This window comes from Octopus sinensis, linkage group LG1 (assembly GCF_006345805.1).
Source record: "Octopus sinensis linkage group LG1, ASM634580v1, whole genome shotgun sequence".
NCBI lineage: Eukaryota > Metazoa > Mollusca > Cephalopoda > Octopoda > Octopodidae > Octopus > Octopus sinensis.
Window position 1 is genome coordinate 191,050,459 of NC_042997.1, and position 14,848 is coordinate 191,065,306.

Here is a 14,848-nt window from a genome sequence, read left to right on the forward strand (position 1 = left end):
TCGTTATTTTGGACCTCACCTTATAAACCCAACACTTGTTTCAATTGCATTAACATATACATATAAATATATATTTATATATATATATACACACACACACACACATAAATGTACATATACATATATATATAGAAAATATCATTAAAATTAAGAATAATATCCGCGAAAATATATGTTAATGCATCATTATGAAGGTTATCCAAAATCAGTGAAATTAAAATAAGCATCTGAAAAAATTTAGCAGTTAATAAACGTTAACAAAAAGAAACTCCTAAATCGAATTCAGTCTAAGACATTCTTTCATTCTACCAGTGGTAACGCCATTGGGTAACGAAATTCTTTCATAGAAATAAGGATAAAAATAAACTCAAAAATAAACGTATTTAAGAAAAGTCATTCAACTATTCGTGATGTCAATAAATGATGGGGTCAAAATAACAATAATCATAAGGAACCTCTATATCATCACCTGACTTACTTGCATCATGCACAGGGGGTGTGGTACCTTTGCCAAGGTTCAGTAACCATGTTGCAAATTCTCTGTTGTTCTAATATTTTGGCTCAACCAGAGAGGAGAATTCTTGATACAGACAGCAATGTTGAAGTTATCCCTGTCCACGCACAACAGCACACTTGATAGTTGTTCCTTCACAGATGTGAGATCAAGGTATTATATATGTAAGTTTTTCCACAGCCTCCGGGAGCATCCACATAGATATAGAAATATTCCGGCACATCACCTCTCCTTTTCTTTCCAACTGCTTCAATGACTGCATCAGCGATCACTATCTGCTCATTAGTAAGGGTTGCAATGCCTGGCTGGTTCACGTCATCTTCATGCTCAATCTGTTGAGGCAAGCTAATATTAAGGCAGCTAGTGCCATTTTCAAATAACACAGTATTTATGGAGTGTAGAGCCATATCTTCCGCCTGTTCTGCATTCAAACCTCGCTGAACATAATCTTCCATCATAGATACCTTGTGAGTGTTCCACAGGCGAAGAACATAAGTAGCGTTTTAATAGGTGCAGAGAGCCACAAACATAATACGCAGCTGAGATGGCATCCGATGTGCAGCAACTTCAAGTATGGCATGCTCCAACCTCTCATCATTCTGAAGAAGACCAACTCTTATGCACACACCTTTAAATGCTGCACAGATTTCACCTCCTACAGTGCGCACTTCTTCAAAGCTCTTAGCGCCTAGGACATGCAAAAACAATCGTAGGTGAAATTTTTCTACGTCCCTAGTACTCCCTTTTACTTGTTTCAGTCATTTGACTGCGGCCATGCTGGAGCACCGCCTTTAGTCGAGCAACTCGACCCCGGGACTTATTCTTTGTAAGCCCAGTACTTATTCTATCGGTCTCTTTTTGCCGAACCGCTAAGTGACGGGGACATAAACACACTAGCATCGGTTGTCAAGCAATGCTAGGGGGACAAACACAGACACACAAACACACACACATACATATATATACGACGGGCTTCTTTCAGTTTCCGTCTACCAAATCCACTCACAAGGCTTTGGTCGGCCCGAGGCTATAGTAGAAGACACTTGCCCAAGGTGCCACGCAGTGGGACTGAACCCAGAACCATGTGGTTGGTAAACAAGCTACTTACCACACAGCCACTCTGCTGACGATGTTGTTCCTTCTCCTGGGTGCCTGGTTCAATGCAGTGCCATCACTCCCGACTGGCACTCAGCTGGATAGCGACTGTTTGCGTATCGGTGTGTCCCTGAGGCTTGACCTCCAGATCTGTGAGCCTCACAAATGTCTCTTTCGGCCTCCGCCAATTGTTATGCCATTTTAGTACTGACTCTCTTGCATGCCATGCTGCTCTCAATGAGGTCATACAGCATGACCTAGACGCTGCTTGAGCCAGAGAGGCTGGACAGAAGGTCAGTAAAAAGTCAGACAGAGGGTACTGTAAAGGGCCAGACACAGGGTACAGTCACTAGCGTGGCTGGGGATGGGGGTCGGTAGGGACAGTCAGCCCCGGGTAGCACACTTAAAGGAGCGGCACTTTTCATCCTGTTGTAAACTATTGCTGTAGACAAAATTTGCTTCTTGTGGGGTCCGGGGGATGGAAAACAGAGGGGTAACCCGGGCGGCACATACTCTAGCTACGCTAGTGGCTACGGTAAACGGTCAGACAGCATGACAGTTTTCCCGTTCCACGGTGGTAAGGCCCTCATTTGGGATGTCACATGCTGCGACACCATTTCCAGCAGGTGTTTCCCTGCCTGCCAGCCCAGGCTTCACTGCTTGTCATGCGGAGTAAGGCAAAATGTCGATGTATCGATCACTGTCTGCCCGATTTGTGGCCGAGCCCGTGGCTGTGGAGACTTCCCACGTTCTTGGTCCCAGGACTACATCCATGTTCACTGTTACCCATGCAGAGTTGGCTATTCGCAAGTGCGAGACCCGTGAGTCGGAGTGACTGTTCCAGCACGTCTCCCTCTCTATCCTCGGGAGCAACACCTTTTTCCATTTTGTCCGTCGGGACCACGAGGCAGCCTGAACATTTTTGCTTAGCTACATTTAACATGCAAAGTTCAATTGCAGTCAGTCATCTCAATTTTTTTTTTTAATAAATGAATCTGTTATGTGTAGTTTCGTTCTGATGGGATAGACAACTCAATACGAAGCCATTGTTATTGTTTTACGTGTTTATTTACTTTACATGTTACACGAACTGTCAACATTCAGCGTAGTGATACCTATATACTTTAGACACAGTTCGTACTGTTCACTAACAAAATAGTGACAAAAGTGGGGATGTATTCTACACACGTAGACCTACGTATACACATAGATATGAATGTGTAACAGAATCAGATTTTTATTCTGCAACATACTTTTACAGGATGAAAAGAAAAGTACAAAAACGTTAAAAGTATTTTTTTTAAAATAGGATAATCGAGATAAAAAAGGAATTGAACTACCTCACCCAGGAAACAAAGACAAAGTGGTTAACTGCGGAGGATAGTAGGATGAGTAACGGGTTGTACACCCCACACCAAGTGGTATGTTCAGCGCTGGCAGAAACGTTAGCACGCCGGGCGAAATGCTTAGCGGTATTTCGTCTGCGTTACGTTCTGAGTTCAAATTCCGCCGAGGTCGACTTTGCCTTTCATCCTTTCGGGGTCGATAAATTAAGTACTAGTTACGCACCGGGGTCGATGTAATCGATTTAATACCTATGTCTGTCCTTGTTCGTCCCCTCTGTGTTTAGCCCCTTGTGGGTAATAAAGAAATAGGTATGTTCAGCAGCGCCTTGTGGACATGATTGCAAAGATGTTGCCGCGGAGAATGGCCAGCGATACTCGATGCAACAGCCATCCCGGATCAAATTTAACAATTAATGACTTCATTGTTCAAGTACAACAGAAAGGATTTTATCAATGTAAAGTATACTAGCCATCTCAACATGACTAACCACTAAGGGTGGGTGTTACTGTAGCTTTTTAGTGAGATGGCTAGTATACTTTACATTGTCGAGCGGTTTCTGTTTACATCTCGTTCAGAGATTTATTATGATTTTATCCTTATTGTCAAGTTAAAGGTGTGGCAGGATTGCCAAAGGTGTAATTAAAAAACCACACCCAGATATACTTGTAAACACCAATCTTTGATCAAGGGCTGCGTAAGCAGTCATCCGAAAAGTTGCGCAAAGAAAACAAAAATATTAAAAAAAAAGTGAACGAAACTATTTTGCAAATCAATTAAAAAACATACAGAGCTCTGAACTGTTTACTCAATTCCAAGAATTTTATAATTTCAAGGAAAGATCAGTAATCGATAGATTTTCTGCCACACACACCACACACACACACCACACACACACACACACACACACACACACGCGCACACACACACACACACACAATCTCTCTATTTCAGTCTCTCTTTCTCTTTTCCTCTCTCACTTGCTCTCGCTCTCTCTCTCGTTCGCTGCCTCTTTCTCTCACTCGCTGTCTCTCTCTCTCTCTCTCTCTCTCTCTCTCTCTCTCGTTCGCTGTCTATCTGTCTATCTGTCTCTCTCTCTCTCAGTTTCACTTTCGCTGTCTCTTTTCCCTGTTTCTCTTTTTAAACACTTTGATATACAAACGAGTATATAAACAACGAAGAGAGAGCTAGAGGAAAAGAGAGAGAGACGGCAGAGAGAGGAAGTGGGGGAAGAGATAAGAAAAATACGGAGGAGACTATTGATAAAAAAAAAATTGAACATGACTGAAAACGAAATTAGATATGAATGTGAAAGTAAAGCAAGAAAGCGTGTGCGTATATAAGATATCTAGGAAGCTGCAACAAGTCATAACCGTCCAGTTCAAGAGATTCTTTGTCTGTCACTGACAGCGGTGTTAGAATGAGGTGTTCCAGTAGTATGAGCGAACATCAACACATGTTCTGTGATATAACTAATCCTCCGCAAGGACTCGGCGAGAAGACCTATGAGGTTTGATTGTTTATCTTGATATTTTATGAGTGAAATTGTACGGATGACTGTCGGATAGGTTGCACTTGTAACTGAAAGGTCCACCTCACTCTCTTTCTTTCTTTCTCTCTCTCTCTCTCCTCTCTCTCTCTCTCTCTATATATATATATATATATATATATATATATATATATATATATATATAATATATATATATATCACCCTCTTTGATTCCCTCTCTCTCTGTCTCTCTTTCTCTCTCTCCTGCGACCTGCTGCTTCTTCAACCATTCTGTTGGCCTTCGTATCTCGACCAACATGTGTCCCCGCTACCGAAACGGTAATTATTTCTACGCCAGCTGCTATGTTGTTGTTGTTTTGTCTCATTTGGTCTAAAGTCGTATGACAACCACCGTTATATATATTTTGTTTTTTCATTACTGTTTTCAATTTCGTTTTCGTCTCTTGTATTCACATCCGTCTTGTGCGTTCACATTCCTGTCTTCTACCAAGAAATCTAATGCTTACAGCTTAGTTTTTTTTTTCTTGGGGCTGGCCGAGTTGGAGCAAATATCAGAATTGAACAGCCGAAATTTGCTATGATGATTCGGTGTCTGACTGAAGATTGAAGGCTTCGAATGATTTGTCTGTGTTCCGTGTTCGTCCCTTCCTGTATTTCACGTTCATTATATATAAAAACATTCATTTATATATATATATATATACATATACATATACATGGCATCTAAACTACACTACCTCATGTTCCTAAGATTCATATCTACATCTTTATCTGTATATTTACCTTCCCTAAGATGTTATTAATTGATTTGAGAAGTTTATATTATTGTAAAAACTATATGAAATTAGCTGAAGATTACTCGGCATCTTAAATCTGCTGTAATATTTATAGCTTTTAATAAAATGTTGTAGTATGAAACAATTGTACTAAATTACCGGATTCATTCTTGTTGCTTATTTTTGATTATAATCACCCCGCATATTTTTATGGGTAACACCAAAAAAAAAAGAAAGATTCTGGTGCATCTAAATTAAGTGCCATATTCATTTGAATCTAAATTGTTGCTGAACTTATATATATATGTATATATATATATATATATATATATATATATATATATATATATATATATATATATATATATATATATATATATATATATATGTTATATTTTACATACACACACGCAAAGTATGGGGGTTTAGTTCACGTGTAATCTAAACGATTAGATACGCTAGGTAAGTTAGCGGATTGCTAGGGCTCCAAGGTTGTAGCCAACACGGTAGTTATGGAGCCATTGCAGGTTTCCGAGATAGCGAAACAGGTGTGTGTGTGTGTGTGTGTGTGTGTATAACTTTTATCGGAGTTTTTGGATCAAGACGTCTACACACGTTGAATTTTTCTCCGTTTTGACGGATTTTTCAGATTTTTCTCCCACCAGGCCGTTGAAATCATGGGAGGCGGGAGGCATCTTTTTATGAGAAGAAAGTTTGTAATTCCTTTCTACTAATGTGAGCGTCCTGATCCGAAATTCTGCCTCTAAATGTATGTATGTATGTATGTATGTATGTATGTATGTATGTATGTATGTATGTATGTATGTATGTATGTATGTATGTATGTATGTATGTATGTATGTATGTATGTATGTATGTATGTATGTATGTATGTATGTATGTATGTATGTAATGTATGTATGTATGTATGTATGTATGTATGTATGTATGTATGTATGTATGTATGTATGTATGTATGTATGTATGTATGTATGCATGCATGCATGCATGTATGCATGCATGCATGCATGTATGTATGTGAGAGATATATATTTCTTTACTGCCCACAAGGGGCTAAACACAGAGGGGACAAACAAGGACAGACAAACGGATTAGGTCGACTACATCGACCCCAGTGCGAAACTGGTACTTTATTTATCGAATCCGAAAGGATGAAAGGCAAAGTCGACCTCGGCGGAATTTGAACTCAGGACGTAATGGCAGACGAAATACGGCTACGCATTTCGCCCGGCGTGCTAACGTTTCTGCCGAGATATATACGACGGCCCACTTACCATGGTTGAGGTGAAAACTTCTGACTGCACAGCCACTCCTACATCTCTCTATCTCTCTCTCCCCTCTTTCTCGTTTCTCCTTTCTCCACCCCCTCTCTCTCTCTCTCTCTCTCTATATATATATATATATATATATATATATATATATATATATATATATATATATATATATATATATATATATATATATATATATATTACGTTATATAATTAGGGTTCAGCAAAATAATTTACTTTACCACACACCGAACTTTTAGAAGTTCGGTGTGTGGTAAAGTAAATTATTTTGCTGAACCCTAATTATATAACGTAATGTTTTAAACGTACATACATACATACATACATACATACATACATACATACATGCATGCATGCATGCATGCATGCATGCATGCATACATACATACATACATACATACATACATACATACATACATACATATTGATCTGTGTTAGCAACATTATAGGCCGCCAAGTAAATCAATGCGATGATAGTATTTTATGGACAGCAGCACACAGTATACGGAAATTAGAATTGTATCCCTAGACCTGTAAGACCACCTACCTACACAGGTAACAGCCTAGTGTCCCCATGCTTTAAGATGGTACTAATAGAGTTATCTATCTATCTATCTATATCTATCTATCTATCTATCTATCTATCTATCTATCTGTCTGTCTGTCTGTCTGTCTGTCTGTCTGTCTATCTATCTTTTTATCTATTTTTTTCTTTCTGTCTCTTTGCCTGCCTGTCTTATTTCTTTATTGCCCACAAGAGGCTAAACATAGAGGAGACAAACGAGGATAGACAAAGGGGTTAAGTCGATTAGATCGACCCCAGTGCATAACGGGTACTTAATTTATCGACCCCTCGGCGGAATTTGAACTCAGAACGTAACGACAGATAAAATACTGCTACGCATTTCGCCCGTCGTGCTAACGTTTCTGCCAGCTCGCCGCCCTAATAGAGCTATCTTTCTATCTATCTATCTATCTATATCTATCTATCTATCTATCTATCTGTCTGTCTGTCTATCTATCTATCTATCTATCTATCTATCTATCTATCTATCTTTCTATCTATCTATCTATCTGTCTGTCTGTCTGTCTGTCTGTCTATCTATCTATCTATCTATCTATCTACCTATCTATCTATCTATCTATCTATCTACACTGATAGAGCTATCTATCTATCTATTTTTTTATCCATGTATTTACCTATTTTTTTCTTTCTGTCTGTTTGCCTGTTTGTCTGTCAGTTTATCTCTTCTCTCTCAAACATACATTCCTTCTTATGGTATGTTGATTCTATGTGACTGTACATTAAAGGTACCTCAGAAATTTACGAGTGTAGGACAAAAGCCCCTCAGACAAAAGCCCCAGAGTTAAAGTGTTTAAGTGGACAAAAGTCCCATATTTAAAGTGTGAAAGTGGACAAAAGCCCCATATTTAAAGTGTGAAAGTGGACAAAAGCCCCATATTTAAAGTGTGAAAGTGAACAAAAGCCCCATATTTAAAGTGTGAAAGTGAACAAAAGCCCCATAGTTAAAGCGTGAAAGTGAACAAAAGCCCCAGAGTTAAAGTGTTTAAGTGGACAAAAGTCCCATATTTAAAGTGTGAAAGTGAAAAAAAACCCCGTAGTTAAAGTGTGAAAGTGGACAAAAGCCCCATAGTTAAAGTGTGAAAGTGAACAAAAGCCCCATATTTAAAGTGTGAAAGTGGCCAAAAGCTTCATATTTAAAGTGTGAAAGTGGACAAAAGCCCCTCGGACAAAAGCCCCATATTCAAAGTGTGAAAGTGGACAAAAGCCCCTCGGACAAAAGCCCCATATTCAAAGTGTGAAAGTGGACAAAAGCCCCTCGGACAAAAGCCCAATAGTTAAAGTGTGAAAGTGGACAAAAGCCCCATATTTAAAGTGTGAAAGTGGACAAAAGCCCAATAGTTAAAGTGTGAAATGGGCAAAAGCCCCTCGGATAAAAGCCCCATATTTAAAGTGTGAAAGTGGACAAAAGCCCCTCGGACAAAAGCCCAATAGTTAAAGTGTGAAAGTGGACAAAAGCCCCTCAGACAAAAGCCCCATATTTAAAGTGTGAAAGTGGACAAAAGCCCCTTGGATAAAAGCCCCATAGTTAAAGTGTGAAAGTGGACAAAAGCCCCTCGGACAAAAGCCCCATAATTAAAGTGTGAAAGTGGACAAAAGTCCCATAATTAAAGTGTGAAAGTGGACTAAAGCCTCATAGTTAAAGTGTGAAAGTGGACAAAAGCCCCACGGTTATATTTTTCGATTTCGTTTTTTTACCTTTTAATTATTTCAGTCATTAGACTGTGGCCATGCTGGGGCACCACCTTGAAGAATCTTTTAGTCGAATATAACGCCCCCAGAATTTTAAAAAATTACTTTCAGTTAATGTTACAACTTGATCTGGAAATGAAAATCAGAAACAAAAGAATAGTGTAATGGGTGTTAAAAATGTGTCAGGAAACGAATATGCAAAAAAAAAAAAAAAAAAATGCACGCAAAGCAACGGGAGGGTGGGGAGAGGAGCTCGGAAAATTCACAAGATCTGAGTTTTTCCCTCATAACTTTTAGGAAAATGGGGTTTTTTTCAATGAAATTTTATAGAAATACCTTTCAAATGGCATACATTACGATTAGGAAGAAATTTGTGGGTAAAATCTTTTCCAAGGGGGTGGGGAGAGGACTTCAGAAAATTCACAAGATCCGAGTTTTTACCTTGTTTATTATTCTTTTCAAATTTCTTTGATTTTTTTCAATTTAATGTAATCCATACTCTAGAAAACGTATTTTTGCAAAATGTCACCTTAAAATATGTGTTAAGAAAGGGGGCAGAGGCAGTTTCGCACCCCACCTTCAAAAGTGCAATTTTTTCATAAAGATTTCTTCGGATTCCTAGTTATGGTGGAAGTTGCACTTGTAAAAATTTAACGTGTGTATATATATATATATGTGTGTGTGTATGTGTATGTATGTATATCACTGTGATCACCGTGACCGACCAGGCCATCAGATGTTGTTACACATCGCTGGTCACAATGCGCTTCACATTGTTTTAGCCTTCAAATGACGCCACCCTGCTGGCTAAGCGAGCAGGCCATGTATGTATATATATGTGTGTGCGTGTGTGTGTGTGTATGTGTGTGTCTGCTGTCAGAGAAAAACCATTGTTCCATCGTGGGAAAAGTTCTGTAGCAGTGTTGATTTAAATTTGGCTGTGGTGGATCGAATCCACTTCATGCATGCAAGATGCGCTACATATATGTGCGTGTGTGTATACATATATATATATATATAGTATATATATATATATGCATACATATATATATATATATAGATGTATGTATATGATATGTATCTCTCTCTCTCTCTCTCTCTCTATATATATATATAATATAATATATATATATATATATATAGATATATATATATATAATATAATATATATATATATATATAATATATATATATATATATATATTATATATATATATATATATATATATATAGGGAGAGAGAGATAGAGAGAAAGTAATAATGAGTGGATGAGAATAACGACGGAAGGGTTAAAAAAGTGTGAAAATAATTGAAGATAAAATGTATGTATGCATATATGTGTGAATGGCTTCAGTGACACACATACATATATATATAATACATATATACGACAGGCTTGTTTCAGTTTCCATCTACCAAATCCACTCACAAGGCTTTGGTCAGCCCGAGGCTATAGTAGAAAACACTTGCCCAAGGTGCCACGTAGTGGGACTGAACCCGGAACCATGTGGTTGATAAGCAAGCTACTTACCACACAGCCACTCCTACGCATGTCAACATTATAGAATTCTTGATTCTTAAGATTATCTGTCTTTCTCATGACCTGGTTTTAATTACCATTTAATTACCATTTAGTAGCTATGACACATCTTCAAGAGACAAAGATAATTTTAATGAGTCAATAATTTATATTGTATGGTATTTGATATACCTGCATTTGTTTACACGCACCTGCTGTAGTTGTTACTTTAGCCATAGGTCGTCCCTGATCAAGCAGTTACATGGTCTCCCTGCTGTTATTTCACACACTACATATCTAAGAAACATCTAAAGTTACTTTATCCAATGTCACCATCCTCTTTTTTCAAGACAATGAAGTTCTGATCAAAGGGAGATTCAGCTGCTATTTCTAGCAGGTCATGTAATCACATCAAGGTTTCCTAGATGACTTGTCTGTACATGTGTAGATATTCTAATGGTGGACACATCAGAATCAGCAAAGATCAATTTACAGGATTCACCATATGATAGCTGCTTGCATCTCCACACTTACTGTAAATCCTTGAGTATAGTCTGCTCTTGAGTATAATACACAGGGGATTTTTAGAGGACTGTACCTCTGAAAAACCTAAACCTTGTGTATAATACGCACCCCTTCTCTAACTTGAGTCAAGGAGGTCTATATAACGTCCTTGGTTTGTAAAAATGTATACGGTAACATCCTTTATTATTATTGCATATATAACATAATGCAAACGTGTAGCTTTTTTGTGCATTTTGTTTGCAGAAAATAAAGAAATAACGGTAATAAAGTTTAATAAATATTGCTAACTGCAAGTTATGGATGATTTAAGGTATTTTCATGCCTGACATCACAAAATGCGTCTGAATAAACATTGCCGGACAGCAAACAGAGACTCGGACATTGCTTAGAAAATAATTTTCATTTTTAACCTTGTGTATAATACGCACTAGGGATTTTGACCTTTAAATTTGGGGGGAAAAATGCGGATTATACTCGAGGATTTACGGTATTCATCCTAGTGTAATATTTAAGGCTATAAGCTCAGTGAAAATCAGCCCTGCTTTTATACTCAGAAATTGCAACCAATTTTACACCTTTGTTCTCATCATCATCATCATCATCACTGCCCCCACCATCACCATCATCATTATTATCATTTTATGTCCGCAGGAGTGGCTGTGTGGTAAGTAGCTTGTTTACCAACCACATGGTTCCGGGTTCAGTCCCACTGCGTGGCACCTTGGGCAAGTGTCTTCTATTATAGCCTTGGGCCGACCAAAGCCTTGTGAGTGGATTTGGTAGATGGAAACAGAAAGAAGCCCATCGTATATATGTATAAATATATATATGCGTGTGTGTGTTTGTGTGTCTGTGTTTGTCCCCCTAGCGTTGCTTGACAACCGATGCTGGTGTGTTTATGTCCCCGTTACTTAGCGGTTCGGCAAAAGAGACCGATAGAATAAGTACTGGGCTTACAAAAGAATAAGTCCCGGGGTCGAGTTGCTCGATTAAAGAGTAAGAGTAAAAGAGTTCTAAGAGCTAAATGCTGTAACATAAGAAGCACCTGTGTCAGTGCCTCCTGGAGAGCATTTGTACCAGTGCCACATCAAAGCACCATGCTGGTTCCACATAAAGGGCACATATACATGTGTTGCATTTAAAGCACCCATCTCAGTGCCACATAGAAAGATTCCAGTACACTCTGTGAAGTGGTTGGCATCAGGAAGAGCACTGAGCCCCAGAAACCATGCCAAAACAGATAACTGGAGCCAGGTACAGCTCTCCAGCTGGCCACCACCTGTCAAAACGTCCAACCCATGCCAGCATTGAAAATGAGGATTATTCTGTTCAAAACATGTTGTAGTAGAAAAGATGAGTCATTTTGAAACCTTACATACAGGATTTCATTTTGTATGCATTCTTGTTCCTGAAAAATGGTACCTGTTTAGATAACAAGAGTTTTGTCGGTAGCATATAAATTAAGTAGCTGAAACCTAGCTAAGATAGGTGAAGTGAAATGTCTTAGGTTTGTATAAGTTTCAAAGTATAATACCAATTATGGTAATAGAAGCTTTGTATCAAATAGCAGTGAAACAGTGATAAAATATAATGTCTGCAATATATATATATATATATATATATATATATATATATATATTGCAGACATTATATTTTATCACTGTTTCTCGGCGGCCGAGACGAAGGCGGTTACGGCGACGACGTCTATTACCGCGCGCCGAGTCGTTCGACGCAGACAAGACGTGACGAGACGAGACGAGACACAACGCAACACTTCGTAACTCCGACTCCGACTCCAAGCCGCAACAATTTCGCCATCTTTCCTCACCTCCTCCCGCTTCTCCGCCTCGAAGGGGCGGATCGTGTCGTTCGCGAGAAGAGACTCAATAGATCGCAGTGTGGTATATATATATATTGCAGACATTATATTTTATCACTGTTTCACTGCTATTTGATACAAAGCTTCTATTACCATAATTGGTATTATACTTTGAAACTTATACATGCTAGCATGGAGAACGGACGTTAAATGATGATGATGATGATGATGATGATATACAGAGTGTGAGAGAGAGAGATGTACATATTTATATATATATATATATATATATATATATATACTTTGATACTTTGATACTTTGATAGGTTTTGGCCATTATTGGCCCAGGCCATGTCTAACTTAATAGCACCACCTGGTGAAGTCTTTCAAGTCAGAATTTGGGCACTATGGCCCACTCAAGTAGAGAGTTATTGTTTACAGAGACATATCGGGTGTAGGGGTTTATATCCGGGATTTCTTGAAGGAATCTGTCCAAAGACTTCTTGAACCCTATAGGGTCAGTTTCTGTTTTAATGTGTTTTGGTGTAATGTTAAAGAGAGCGGGGCCAATGAGGTGAAATAATTGTGCCGTATTGTTGTTATGAGATGAGAGTGCGATTTTTGTTTTGGGCGGATGGCACGGGGCCCAGCCTTGGATGTACCTTAAAGGTGATGCCAACATCATTTGGGCAATGCTGATGGAATATTTTCCACATCATGCAGATGATGTAGCGCTCACGACGACGTTGGGAGAATAGAGTTTTAGCTTTTCTAGTCGACCCCAATAGTCGAGGCCTGTCATGCCATCTATCTTTTTGTGATTGCCCTTTGAGGTGCTTCAACTTTTATGATACCTTGTATTGTGTGGGGAGACCACGGTGGACAACAGTATTCAAGGTGGGGTCGGGCAAAAGTGGAGAAGAGAAGGATAATGGTGTGGATATCTCTCGACTGGAAAGTTCTGAGAATCCAGGAACACATTCTGCGGGCCATGTCAACTTTGGTGTTTATATGAGTGGCCCAGCTTATGTTGTTGTCCACAATTACTCCCAAGTCTCTGATGTTGTTGGACGCCGCGAGAGTTTCACCTGAAGGAAGGGAGTATGGGAGTTTCAGGGCATCCTCTTTTCCAAAGTGGATTAGCTCAAATTTATCCTCGTTCAGCAGCATATTGTTTTTTTCTGCCCATTGGATAACAGCCAGTAGATCTGACTGAAAGCATGTCCGGTCACTCGCCTCATTTATGACCTTCTGTAGCTTGGAGTCATCTGCAAAGATTTTTATGTTGCTGTGCTTGATGATGTCATTAATGTAAATGATGAAAAGAAGTGGGCCCAGCACAGTGCCTTGCGGAACGCCACTACTGACTTTGGCTGGGCTTGATTTTACCCCTTCAACTACAACATGTTGAGATCTGTCTGTCAGGAAACACTTGATCCATTTCAGTAACTTTCCAGAGACACCAATGTTGGATAGTTTTTTCAATAGGATCTTGTGATCGACCCTGTCGAAGGCCTTACTGAAATCAAGGTAGATGACATCGGTGTTGGAGCCCTCTCCCAAAGCTCTCAAAATGTCCTCAAAGTGATGCAGGAGCTGCGTTAGGCAGTCCCTTCCATTACGGAACCCATGTTGGTTGGAGATCAGCCGTCTGTTGCTTTCCAGAAATTGGGTTATTCGAGATCTCACCACCCTCTCAATACCTTGATGATATGAGAGGTGAGTGAGATCGGACGGTAATTCACTGCAAGGGACTTGTTTCCCTTTTTAAAAACTGGGACAACAGACTGGGACAGAAGGTTTTTTGGAATATAGCCAGCATCCAGTGAGTTTCTCCACAGATTAGCAAGGGGAATGCAAGTTGGTGTCGACACACCTTCAGGAACAAGCAGGGAACCTATCGGGGCCTACTGCTGAATTGTGTTTTATTTCGTTTATCGCCACTAAGACATCAGGGGCACTAAACGTTATGTCCGATATAGTGTGTTGGGGGTTGACATCACTGATACAGCCCAGATCGGCCATATCAGGATTGCTGAAAACAGAGCAGTATTGTTTCTGCAGTATCTCGGCCATGGATTTGGCATTATCTTGGAGAGTGCCAGTTTCGTCAATTAGAGGGCCTACAGTGGAGACAGTGACCCTGCGTTTCCTCGCA

At 39.3% G+C, this 14,848-nt stretch overlaps 1 protein-coding gene across 1 annotated transcript in view; it reads left to right on the forward strand.

Moving 5' to 3' along the window:
- The first annotated feature begins 4,147 nt into the window (after positions 1–4,147).
- The window catches only part of LOC115230873 (folylpolyglutamate synthase, mitochondrial-like), a 60,390-nt gene continuing 49,689 nt past the window's right edge, over positions 4,148–14,848 (forward strand). The window contains exon 1 of the mRNA XM_029801013.2: positions 4,148–4,463. Within this exon, the coding sequence (XP_029656873.1) occupies positions 4,374–4,463 (90 nt within the window). The 5' untranslated portion in view covers positions 4,148–4,373. The remainder of the gene's footprint in view (positions 4,464–14,848) is intronic.